The sequence below is a fragment of the Rhinolophus sinicus genome, chromosome X (genome assembly GCF_036562045.2).
Source record: "Rhinolophus sinicus isolate RSC01 chromosome X, ASM3656204v1, whole genome shotgun sequence".
Classification (NCBI taxonomy): domain Eukaryota; kingdom Metazoa; phylum Chordata; class Mammalia; order Chiroptera; family Rhinolophidae; genus Rhinolophus; species Rhinolophus sinicus.
In genome coordinates, this window is record NC_133768.1 from 3,201,385 (window position 1) to 3,215,101 (window position 13,717).

Genomic DNA, 13,717 nt, shown 5'->3' on the forward strand with positions numbered 1-13,717 from the left:
ATATATGACATAACTTTTCTTCATAACAAGACCCAAATCAATCTACTTGATGTATTGCTAATCCAAGTAAATTTTTTTTAAATTACCTACTGTTTCAAAACAACAAGGCTCTTGCTGATTTTTAAATATGTATTTTGTTTATTTTTTTTTCCAGCTTAAAAAGGCATGTCTAAAGTTTTGCGTGTTGATAAGAAAGTTGCGAAGTAATCCTAGTTTTACTTCTGATTTTCTTTTTTTAAATGGTGGATCAAATTCCCCCTTTGTGTGGCATCTAAAGAAAACCAAAACCTATCACCACGGGAGCTTGGCGGCCCCTGACCTTTGTAAGGACTGGGTGACCGCTTTCCCAATATTCCTCCATTGAAATTCTGTTGCATTAAAAGTATTTAATTTTTAAAGTCTTTTGAGGAAACAGAGGATTTTGATTTGCTTATATAATTTAAACCTCAGAGAAGGAGCTCATCCCCTTTCTCTCGTGATTTTATGGGTTTCCCAGGAAGCAAAGGAGGGAAGAGGGACAACAGGGAAGGGAGAGGAGAGGAAGATGGAAGGAAGGAAGCATGTCTGTCCTTTCCAGTGCGGAAAAGACACAGAAGGGGGAGGGCTCATTCGCCTGGGTCTCCGGCTTTCACTCCCCATAAACGTATTTACTCCGACCGTTTACTCACTACATAGAAAGCGAAATGCCTGATACGTATGTTCTGTCCCAGGACCTCACCTGAAGCATCACCACACACATCGCCACAAGCCTTCTCCAGAAAGGTACTAAACGGCTCCAAGCGACGTCTGGAACTGAAGGAACGTGGAAGCTCACTGAACTTCAGGCCTAGCCATGCACACTTCTGGAAGCAGACACTCTTTCCCATGGACGTCACTTTCCCACGGATGTCACTCACCCACACAACTTCTGGGCACTGGGTGCTTCTGTCCATCACGGAGGTATCACCTCGTCAGCCGGCAAAGATGGACCTATTTTCCGTGAGCATGGAGAAAACGAACCCTTAAGCCTATTTTAACTGCAAATTCTGCATTCCTAGGCGGTTTGGCTAATCTCGACTGGATGATTCCAGAACTAAGATTTCCCTGAGTTTGGAGCAGCAAATTCTCAAGATGCATCCGTGTAACAGAGACTCAATATATATGCACAGTAAGCGTAAAAGTAACCCGCGAAGCTTTTATTAAATTATTGATTCAATTTGCAAAACCAACTAACATTATACAGTTTTTAGGCCCCCCATTTTTTCAAATCTGGCATAAGATGCTTTTTATTACGTGTGACTTTTAACTGGAATGTTTAACCTGAAATATACCAGTTAACACATTTAAAATGCTCCTATTTCAGGTATCCTGAGCTTCATTTTATACAAAGAAAAATGAGCGTTCCATCGTAAATTATGACTTATGAGAAACCTCCAAAGCAGGAAAGAGTCAATGAATTAAGCTGCTATCCAGACTTTGCCTTGGAGAAATGATAAGCCTTTTTTAATATTTCATCCTATAATATGAGGGACTTCCCTGATATATTATTTATACTTACCTTTTTTTCCTTAACGCGGAAAACAGCTACTGGTACTCTTGTTTACCCCTTTTATGTATCTAAAATTTTGCAAAACCCTCCTGCTTAAAAGGAAAACATCCCAACTATGGATTCAAATCTTTACCAAGATTTGCCGTTTCTTAATCAAAGGAATCTACTTGTATTGGAGCATATTCTCAGTGATATGAAAGCGGGGAGGGGGCTTTGCTTGCTAGAGAAGGGAGTTATTTGGCTTTACCCTAACATGGTCAAATCTATGAAATGTTTTTGTTTGGAAAATTCCCCAGGCTCCAAACTTCTGCCTTGTAGCATGAACTCAAGTCACAGCATGTTATCAGTATGTAGTGTTGCAGTGTATTTTGGGGCAAACTCAAACACAGAAATGTCTCATTTAGTCATTCGTCTTGAGGGAATACCCACATACGTGGTCTGGTTTGAAATATGCATATGTGGGTGCATATAGTTAAAAGCGTGTGCATGTATTTGTGTGTGTGTGTGTATATATATATACACACACACACATATGCATATATACGTATATATAGATGGACATGCCTACACCTTCTGCATGAATTGAATCACTAAGGGAATTGTTTTCACAGCTCACCAACAGTGGATAAAGACATAGTTCTTATAAAGGTCATGTGGGTAATATATTTTCCCCATCGATGTGGCTGAGAAAAGAGCAATTTATCAAAATTACACATTTTGAAGGAAAAGCTTCCTTGTTTCAATATCTACCCAAGTACAATGGAGACATTTTCAGTAACGTTATTCTTAGGTGTCGCCGGTGGGAATTGGTGCTGGTCACGTTGTGGTGTCCTGAAAGCGTGCACTGGCCACTCCTGGGACAGCTGTCCAGCTCAGGACGCCTTCACTCCAGGCAGCGTCACTGCTGGGTCTCAAAGCAGATGCCATATAAAGGGGACAGAAACCGTTTTTATTATTATATTCATGCCTATCTTTAGGGAGCACGGCCTGTAAGCATGGATCCCTGACAATTGGTACCGAACACCGTTTCCTGTGTGTTAAAAGTGAAAATGGGATAATGCAGGAAATGTCTTGCAGCTTTGTGCAAATGACAGGAGTGGAAGTCTGAGGACAGACGTGCACGTGCGTTCAGAGTAGGGTTTTCTGTAGCTCCGCACGTGGTCTGGGATGGACGTACCACAAGTGTTGTGAAATCACCTGGTTCCAAGAATTATACATTTTGAAAGGAGAAATCAAGAAACCACCTTCATTTAAAACACTCCCTAGCTTGAGAAAACCAGAAAAGCACCAAAACACAAAAACCCAAAAACAAATCATGGTGAGCGCGACTCTAAAATTACGATTTTTTTTCTAGTGTCCCTACAGCATCTGGACTGCAAATTCCTAAAATTTCAAAAAGGAAAATGTCTAATTATCAGCTGCAAGTGTGTCTTTTACCTTAATTTGTCATGAGCAAATCCTAGTATGTGTGCCCCCCAATTTTTGTGCTGCTATAGAGTTTAACATGCAGGAGTATGTACATAGATACAACATATTACTATTATATAGGTTTAACTTTATAAAATTTAAGTATGTTCCTTCTGTCTGGGTAATAGACATTGGGCAAATATATTTTTACTTTGGATGAAGGTTCTGAAGCGTACCCCTTCCTTAGAAAATCTAAAGCCCTCTTATGAGCATCTAATTTTGCTATGATGTTCAGTAATTTCAATTTTATTAGTATCATTGGAAGAAAAATGCTATTAGGCAATAAAAGAAACATAAGCTTCTTTTATGAATTTCAACAATCTCCAATAACATTCAAATGAGCAAAAATATAATTTTTTGAATTATAAAAATTTGAGCGCCCTAATAAAGGGATAACATCTGTTTTTTATTAAAAAAACAAAACAGTTTTACTGGCTAATTCTGTAATGTTTTACTGAAATTAGATGCATTTCTCTCCCAGGAGAAAAAATATGTTCCGTGATAGCATTTGCTCTTTAAAAAACTAAGCTCATTGCCACATAAACTTACCAAACGCAGTTGGCTGCCCTGACGTAGGCTGCAGCAACGTGCATTCTTTTCTTTTACAACATTCACTGTAATGATGGGTTTGTCTGTGTTTCCCCTCGTTTTTATAAGTCGCACTCCAGGGAGCGATTTTCATACATGAATGGGTACCCTTTCAAGTCACTTAGTGTTTTAACATGACCTGTTACAAATGACCAGGTTGGACAGGCAACATTTGGTAAACAAAATTCAAAGAATAAAACTATGTCTACATGCTAGAAACCTAAAAGCCTTGCATCCACGTCTGTAGACCACGGTCTTCTCCCCGCAGTTGACTCTGCCTGTGGGGGGCCGTCCTGGGCCCTGTAGGGGCTTAAGTAGCACCCCTGGTCTCCACCCACCAGATGCTAGTAGCACCTCCCCCAATGTGTGACAACCAGCGACTGTCCACACATTGACCAGAAAGTCACCCCCGGTTGAGAACCACAGTCCAAGGAGCCCCTGTAAAACGCAATAGTAAGCCCCGGAGCTGGGGACCAGCTGGCAGTTACATTTGACTTCAGAGCTTGAAACTGTGTCTTTTATGTCCACTGAAAACCAGTTTAAGAGACTGCAGTTTGACTTGTGTCTGCGTCGTGCAGGTACGAATAGTCAAATCCCACGTGTCAGCGCCATCTGTGGATGCCTTCCCGATTCAATGCCCTTCCTTCCCCCGGGAGCCATGGACTGCTTCTAACTCGTTATATCAGACAAGCCCCACGTTGTAACCTGAACAGAGACGCTAAGTATCTGTTGCATGTCCTTTAAAATTCATTTAAAATGCAGAGAAATACATAGAGATGGTGGCTCTTACCTGTGGTTGAGCATGGCCAGACTCAGGGTCTTACCTGTACTGAGTCTTATGTCACGTTATGCAATGGACCGTGTGATTAACAGAGGTCTACGTGTAAAGTTACTGTTTTCTTCTTAATTATATTGTAGTGTGCGGATAACAAACTGCTACCTTCTCTTCCAGATGGTCTGTAGAATCCTGTCCCTTACCAGCGGCCATTTAAAGTCCATATTTATTTATGTATGTAATAAAAGAGGTTTGATTTTCGTGTGTGTGTCATGTTATTTAGAGAGAAGTCATCTTGTAAAAAATAAAAAGCATTTTGTAAAAAAACGAAAAAGTATTGTAAATAGCCTGATATTGTGACTCATTATTTTCATGTTAGAGTTTGTACATACTAATTCAGTAATAAAGCATCCTTAAATCTGCCCACTGGACTAGACTCATTTATTTCCAAAAGAAAAAAAAAACCTGTTTAAGAAGAAAAATGAGCAGTTTTCTACGCTGCCAGGAGATTAAAAAAGCCTAACTCTCCATGTCAGTATGAGTGGAATTTGAGGTCTGGTAAATGTAACAAGACCTCGTCATCCTAATGAAAGTATTTTGGAGTCTGACAAAATCACCACTTCACAGTTCTTTGGTCATATTTATAACTATTAGTCCCGATGGTTTTAGTGGCATTCTTTTGGAGCAAATCTACAGTTTTAAATGGCCCCCCACTTCCCCCCCTGCCCCCCCTGATGTATCCATAACATGTGAGAGCTGGGTGGTGCAAACAAGCATTCATCCATACGTGTGTTTTTCAATGTTACTCATGACGTCGAAAGGTCCAAGTCTCCCGTGTCCAAAAAGCATGTGGAGAGCTTCTGTGTTCTCCACTTTGGGATGCAACGGATGCAGCCTGTCTAGTGGTGAATTAGAAGAACGCTGTTCCGTAAAGCATGACAAATAAAGTGGTGTCTTCCGGAGGAAACTGGGTCATTCTTTTCTCCATCAAAACCACTTCTTTATTTACCTATCGTTTATCCAGCAGACATGTCCTCAGTTTCCTGCTATGTGCCTGGTCCAGGTGTAGAGGTGGGACACTGAGCAAGAAGGGGAGCTCCCAGGATGCATCGGTTCTCCATTCCAGGAAACACTGTTGGCAGGGAGTGACAGAGGCTCCGGAGTATGAGGTGGGCAGTAACACCTGTGTGGGATGGACAGTCCAGCTCAGACTTGAGCGATGGGAAGACGTTTACCCAGGTGGTGACAGCCTCTGAAACCACAGCACAATATCAGCTCTAGGGAACTGATGTCAGTACCCCCCACAGAGCTTATTCGGATCTCACTGGGTGTTACAGGCTCACACTGTGTATGCATTTCGTTCTGTGTCATTGGATCACGTGTGCATGGAAGAGTGTTTAGGCAGAAGGGCACCTAAAAGACGCAAATTAGTTTTAAGACAGTACCGCATAGTTTTTGCACATTTCCCTAAGGCTGGATGCATTTGTTTGAGGCAGATTTGAAGTTTAATGCTACAGAAATGACCCACTCACTCTGCATTTGATTCTGGCTTGAATTTCACGTGATGCATTCTTTGCTAAGACGGCTTTATGCCTCACAAGTCTCCCTCAAAAAATCCGTCTCGTCCAATGAAACCAAATTTATATGTAAATAAAATCTGTGGATTGGAAGTCATTTCACAGAGAAATTCAAGGGCATATTTATGGTCTGGATGTAGATTTGAGGGAGGGGACAAACGAAAAACAAACAAACAAAAAACAGTGAATTCATTACTGTTTGGAAAGTTCGACAGAGTGATTCGAGCTTCTGATTAGTGTGACACTTAAAGATTGACTTTTGAACAATGACCTCTGATTATGCGCACAAACCCCGGGTCAGACGCCATCCAAACTGACTTCTTATCGGAATGCCTGGGGGAGCTTTTAAGAAGAGCAGTGTCTTCTGGCGCCTTCAGATCTGGAGTGAATGGTGGCTGTCAGGGCTGTTTTCAAGGGTCCCCAGAGAATTCTAACAGGCACCCTGTGTTGAGAACCACTGCTGCGGACGATGTGGAGATAGGGGTAGTAGCTGTTGTAAACATCCCTGCTTGCAAGCCCGACGAAGTGAAAAGCTACTGAGAAGCATCACGCCGTCCACTGACGTTCCTTCCCCACCGTCTGCTGCGCTACATTCCACGTCAAGATACGGCTGTAGACGTGAGTGTGATGGATGCCGATACACACAGGTGTAGACAGCTGCCCGAGTGCGTAGACATTTCCCATTTGATCTTCTGTTGGGCGGGATTTACTGGGGGAAATGTTGATGAAACACAGGGCAAGTCCAAGCTGGTTTCAGCCATTCTAGGGTGTCATTAGAAGAGATTACATCTGTCACACAGGGTGTCATGTGGGGTCTCAGCTCCCGCTCCCCACATAAGAACGCAGGACATGGTGAGGCCAAAAAGGAACACCCACGGAGCCATAGGTAGGGGAGTCATACCACTATATTCTCGCTGGCGGCTGGGTGGTAGATACAAAAGCAAACATCTGCCAGTACCCCAACAAGGGGTCTTCCTGCCCCCCAGTCTCTCTGGCTGCCCGGGGAGATGCAGGAAGTAGATTCCACATGATCTGCAATCCACCGTCCACTTCTCTGTCTGCCAACCAACCAACTAATGCAGTCACGGCAATTACATCAGTGGCTAATTGGCTCACTGGTTACAGCTGACGGCCAACCAGTCACAGCTGATGGCCATCTACTACCTGAGCCACCACCTTTCCCTGTGAGGCCGAGAGCCTGCAAACTGCTCTCTGGGACTCTGTCCCCACAACGTCTCTTCCCCGGCCTTGCGCAATGGCTCTCGGGCAGGCAGCTTGTTGTGATTGAAATGTAGTCTCATGGCTGCTTAGAACCTGTCAGTCGGCCTGCTGACAGCACCAGTGTGTGCAACCCGACGCCGGCTGGGCGGACCGTTTCATCCACAGGCTCTCGCCTTATCTCCAGCCACCCAGCCCGTCAAATGCAGTCAGGTCCACTATGAAAAATAGACACCATCTGTCCTCCCTTGGAGTGGACCGTTTGGTACTGCAGTGGGTCCATCGTGAGCGCCCCTTTGTATGTTGCTAGAGAAACAGCTAACAGAATGAACCTCTGGACCTAACATTTACCGAGGGCCAACTCATTGTACAGCACTTGGGGAAGCGTGTTGCGGGCATTGGGCTAGCCGCATCGGGAGGCAGAGGACAGAGATACACGAATGGTTCCAGTCAGTTGCCGCAGCGCAGGTGGCTAGTGAGTGCCACGGTCTGAAAATGAGCCCAGGGCATGACCACCAGGCAGTATCCATGCAATTAACCAGTAGCCTCTCCTGCCTGCCTGCCTCCAAGTATGAAAGATATCATGTTGCCTGCGAGTAATATATGATTTTATATGTGTGTGTAAATATGTGTATGAAAGTGCGTGTGTGGGGACAGAGTCCCAGAGAGCAGTTTCCAGGCTCTCGGCCTCATGTGGAAATGTGCGGGCTCAGGTAGTAGACGGCCGTCAGCTGTAACTAGTTGGCCGTCAGCTGTAACCTAGTTACATCAGCTAGTTACTAGTTTACATCAGCTGTCAACTAGGTAGCCATTAGCCACTGACGTAACTGCCGTGGCTGAGCTAGCAAGCGCAGACTGCCACTAGCTAGTGGGTGGGTTGGTTCGTTGGCAGAGAAGCAGACGGCAGATTGCAGCTCGCGTGGCTCCTGCTTCCTGTGTCTCCAACCCAGTCACCAGCGAGAATATAGTGGTATGACTCCCCTACCTATGGCTCCGTGGGTGTTCCTTTTTGGCCTCCCCATGTCCTGCGTTCTTGTGTGGGGAGCAGGACTAGAGACCCTGCATGACAGCGTGTGACTATACCTGTGTGTGTAACTATAGGAGGTCTGACAATGAAGTTCATGAACTCATCCTAGAGAAAGTGCTACACACCTCACTGCTGAATATCACTATGGTCACCTTCAAAGGACTCCCCTTGGGAAGCTATGCACTGACACCAGTGCCTAGTCCACCCTTCAAAGCAATTTTGGAACTCTTTTTCTGGAATGGCCATCAGAGCTGTCATCATATTACCCTTGATGTCCTGAATGTCATCAAAATGTCTTCCTTTCAATATTTCCTTTATCTTCAGGTAAAGAAAGAAGTCATTGGGGGCCAGATCAGGTGAGTAAGGAGGGTGTTCCAATACAGTTATTTGTTTACTGGCTAAAAACTCCCTCACAGACAGTGCCCTGTGAGCTGGTGCATTGTCGTGATGCAAGAGCCATGAATTGTTGGCGAAAAGTTCAGGTCATTTTCATGTAACTTTCTCACGCAGCCTTTTCAGCACTTCCAAATAGTAAATTTGGTGGTTTGTCCAGTTGGTACAAATGCACAATGAATAATCCCTCTGATATCAAAAAAGGTGAGCAACATCGGTGCAACAGGTTCGCGAATGTAATTGTCAGACGTCATATGTATGAAATGTGTATATGAACTATGTATGTATGTATAAATACTATGTCTATGTCTGAAATGCATTTGCTACCAAATGTGTAAGCTACTAGAATATTTATCTATGTATAGCTAGAGAGCAAGTGAAGCATCATGTGACTTGCTATGGAGGAGGGTTTTTTGTTTATTCTGCTTTGTGTTTTGAGTTATATCCGACTGATTCCACCACAGTCTTGAAAGGGGGATGTTTTCAGAGCTGCTGAATTGATTCTAATTTGCAGCCGCAGAGGGAACCACCGCCTTTTGGGGTTTTCCACTCTCAGTGCGGATGGAAGGGTTTGGCAATTTGCCCACAACCTGACTTCCTCCCGATGTGACATGGGTCTGGCGAACGGCAGGTACACGAATGACGATGGCGAACGTGGAAGTTTGACAAAATCCCCCCTTTTTTCTCTCCTCCCCCCTTTATCCCGACAGCAACGGAGGAGGGGTCCTACTTGTTTCGTTATATTACACAGAAAATGATCCCTACATTTTAGTTTCTGGGTAAATTTGGGAAACTGAATGCAGGAGACCCTTTGAAAGACTTAGAGACTGAGCCAAAGTTCTGCTTTCACAGTCCTGTTGGCACCGGCTGCCCACCCTGGGGTTGGCAAATGTCTGCATTGTCCGCACTTGTCAGTGACTTCCTAAGTAGCCCGTGGGAAGGCGAGGCTGGAGGTTTTGGCAAGCCAAGGAAAAGAAGCTCCTCTGGGAGGTTTGACAGGGCTCAGTGTTCTGGTTTGGAAGCTAATACGTGCAGGGGTGCGGTCTGTACAGTTGGCTCTGTGCTGTGTTTGTGGGCGGTCATATGCCAGCTCCAATGGGACTGTGCACCGAACAGGCACTCTTGTGGGCATTTTGGATGAGCAGATGTTTTTCAGTTTATTTGTCCTACAGTTATACACCGACATAAGTGATTGTCGAATGCACTTGGTCAAGTGTGAAACCTAAGTCTCAGTCAGTCAGTCCTTTCCTCCACTTAAAAAAGTGTATTAACTGATGAGTGGATGGAAGACCCTGTATCATTCTTTGTCCACAGGAGGAGAATTCTGTATTTTATTTCTAAATGGATTGCACGCAAAGGTTGAGGATTTTATACTGAAAGTATTGACTAGTCTCCTGTTTGCAGAGTCACCATGCTGGAGGGAAAGGTTGATAAAAGGGGCCCCGGGGTTTCCATGGGCAGCGATGCAAAGCATTTTTGCGCCTGCTTCATTACCAAGTTCATTTACAACATTTCCGTCAGCCCGAGCGGCAGGGTGTGGGAGAAGATGCCAATGAGCTGTCACCTCTCCCAGGGTCATCCAGCACACCTGTCCTCGGCGTCCTCACACAGGTCCCCAGAAGTGGCACCAAGCCAAAGCCCGGGCCACATTCTGTCACAGGGTGTGAAAACCAAGGCTGCCCCTGCAGCTGCCACCCCCAGGCAGGCCTGAGTCTTCCACAGCTCTGCACCTATGTTCCTGTCTTTACAGGTGCTGTGTTGTCATTTGGGCAAGTGCCAGCGTCCTCACGGGAGACCCAAAACCAACGCGTGCATATTTACCCGCTTGTTGAACAACCCAGCACCTGGCGAAGGAAAAGAAAAACGCTGCATGAGGTACACGGGCAGCCATATCCAAGCCTGGCTTGGCATCGCCTGTCAGCCACCCAGCGACAACCCCGCTGCCCGACCCCGGATGGGCTGAAATCAGCACACAGGCTCCAGCGCAGAGGCACGACAGGGAACCTGAAACCTGTTTGATGGAGATGGATGGCCATCCCCGTGAGGTCCCTGCACAGCTTTCCCAACGTGACCCTTTGCAGGCATTTTCTTACTGCCTCCTGGTCATTTGGGAGGGTGGCTTTGTGTTGTGGGGTTGCTGTCCGTTGCCCTCACAGCCCCGCAGGACTCTCAGCATTGTGCCGGGGTTTGTTTTCTTGATGGCTGTCCAGAATCCAAAGGCAAGAAACTAAGGCTGGGCTTTGGGGCTGGGAGGGGGCCTTCCTGTCACTGCTGGTGCACAGCTGGGGAGTTTATTTGCATCCTCAGACACAGCTCTGTCAACCCAGGGCTACCTGCATGGGTGGGGGGCCCTGCTCAGCGAGGAGCCGTTAATTGGGGGTGTGGGGTGGAACAGGTAAGTGGCATATCTGATAACAAGGACGCAGGAATTCACCTGGGAAGCCCCAGCTCATTTGCGAGTGCAGACAATAGTCCACATGCAAAGGACCCAGCAGCCCTGCCCTGGGGACCACCCGGGAAACCTCAAAATGGAGCTGGGGGGTGCAAGCCAGTCCTTAATCCCAGGGATACTTTCTGTGCAAAAGGCAGAGTCTTTCAGACAAGGGGAGTTCTTGTGCTTTTTTGGGGTTGAACAATTGAATCAAATATGCACAAAGTAAGGGCTTTCTTCAAGCTGTTTCTTCAGCCCCTTCCCAGCTTTAAACAAGGCAGGCGGGATGTGGGTGAAAGCGCTTCCCTACCAAAGGCCCATTTTTATAACAAGTGCATGTGACCGTCTGCGTGGAAGAGCTTCCCTGTCTGATATGGGCCGTTCCTAGTGCCAAAGCGACAGCACATCATTCAGGGGATTCTTTGGGAGATTCAGGGAAATCTTGGAGCAGGATGTTAAGAATTGTTTTGGTTGATCCTTGGGAATCTTTTGTGTTACAATTTACAAAGCTCACTTTACCAAGACCCGAAGGAGAACTATTCTGACCACAACATAATAGTTTCACAAAGAGGGGCCGACAGAGCACGCCCTCACCGGATGGGCTGGGGGAGCTGGACTTCACTCTCCCAGACCCCGTCTCCCAGCTAGTGCAGCCACGGTCTCCAATCATTTTCTTGTTCACTTACAACCCCCCCTAGTAAACAGTTTTAAGCATGCATCCTCAATTTGTTGCTATTCATTACTTTGCAAATTAGAGGCATGCATTATTGTATTCATGTATTACTTAAAATTGTAAAACCAACGCAGAAATAGAAAAAAGCTGGGGTTCACCTAAAATTGTAATGCAAAAATATTTTTCCACATATTCTTAGGTATAAAGGCTGCATATTCACTTTTATTCTCATTAAAATATAAATTAGCTTTAATAATGTCCAGGGATGGTCGAGTTTTAATTGCTTTGCTAATTTGGAGGGCTTAATAGGAACAATTATTGATGACCTCAAGACATATACTCAGGGGAGGTTCACGGCTGACGTGTAAATTCACATTTCAAATAATGCTCTTGATAACTTCGGATCTGGCAGGTGATTGCTTCATTGGACGGTGGTGGTGCTGACCTCATAAAAGGCGAATGCAAAGCTTCTATGGGGATTAACCGGGAGAAGACTGCTGGCTCTTACCTTGGACTTCAGGTATGGAAAAATATTTTCAACCCACAGTTCTTCTGCAAGAAAATTCAGCTGCACGTCCATTTTTGGGGGGAGTGGGGTGGGGATGAGATTACTTAAACCTACATAAAATAATCTACAAAGCTACTGACTGGTGCATAGGGTCTGTTACTGACGAAAAGGTGGGGGTTAGGAAGGAGGCCAGGCCTGAGCTTCTCTGCGCTGGACAAACTCCCAACTGGCCCTGAGGAGCTCTGAGCCTCCAATGACATGGCACAGCTTATGCATCACGGGGGGCTCAACATCAAGCCCACTGTCACAAATCAATACATCTTAGTCACTCTGTTTTTTATGTAGGTAGAAATAAGTATAAATCAAAGTTCTAGTACTTTCTTCCGACATCCAGACTGGTTGTCTTACGAACCTCACCATCAAGTGAGACAACCCTCATCGGAGAACAGCCAGACTGGGACCACCTCTGCGGAAATTTACCTCTGGGAGGGAACTGTAAAAAAACTCTAGCATCTTTCAGTTCACTCTGTGGCTGGGTGACGCCTGTGGCAGGAGAACACTTCTTGGGGTACCAAGAAAGGAAATATCCATCAGTGGTATTTCCATTTCCACAGATTATACCAACTCTAGTATGTGGACGTGAGGGTTATCTGGGGCAATCGCTATTTTGGTTACGCAATCCCCCAGCCATTAATGCAAGGGCATAAGCATTTAAGAAATGAATTCATGATGCAAATGAATCAATGACTCATAAGGAGGGAGAAGTTTTGCTTGAATTCTCACATGATCCATACTGGGCGTTCCCGCCTTCAAGATGGCGGCCACCAACAGCTGCCCTGGGGAGTGGGATCTGGTTTGGGCAGAGGATGGTGCTGGCGGCATGTAGATGTGTCGTGCAACACTATTTAGCAGCAAAGAGCATCGCTGTATTCAGAAAGCTCTGTTTTTCAGCCATCGTTTCCTTTTTTTCTTTTCTAACTTCTATCTTGCACCATTGTGGAATGCCTGCTACAGGTAAACACTTCTTAGTGATGAAAATACCCAGTACAGAGAATTATGAGTGAGAGAGACCTCCGTCCTCTCCTTCTGGCCCTCCCCCTGCCGCTTCAGTATGGAGTTGGTACCACATGTGTTCAGCAACTGTTGAGTGGACTCTGATTCTCACTCTGGCCCAGGACAGACAAAGGAAGTGATACAGACCGAGAAGAAAAATCATGCGAATCTGAAGGTGGACAGTTAAAGATCAAGAGATGTAAGTAGAGGAAAAAGTACGAGAGCTCACGCTGAATGACAAGGGTTGATTTCCCTCTTCCCATTTTTCCATTGTTCAATACATATGTATATATACATATGCATAAGTATATGTATATACAAAATGCAATATTGTATATATTGTATACACATGACTTGTATTCACCTTTTGTCATTGGTGTATATTGAGTGCTACAATTTTAATAGTTTTTTTCCTTTCTTAAAATGTGTAGACATATTTTTGGCACCCTCTATATATTATAAAATACATGGTCTGTTTT

The 13,717-nt window shown here is 45.1% G+C and overlaps 1 protein-coding gene across 4 annotated transcripts in view; it reads left to right on the plus strand.

Moving 5' to 3' along the window:
* The window catches only part of ANOS1 (anosmin 1), a 415,357-nt gene extending 412,553 nt beyond the window's left edge, over window positions 1–2,804 (plus strand). For all 4 annotated transcript variants that reach the window (XM_074323216.1, XM_074323214.1, XM_019712772.2 and 1 more), the window contains one exon: window positions 711–2,804. In XM_074323216.1, the coding sequence (XP_074179317.1) occupies window positions 711–769 (59 nt within the window). In that variant the 3' untranslated portion in view covers window positions 770–2,804. The remainder of the gene's footprint in view (window positions 1–710) is intronic.
* Window positions 2,805–13,717: the final 10,913 nt, after the last annotated feature.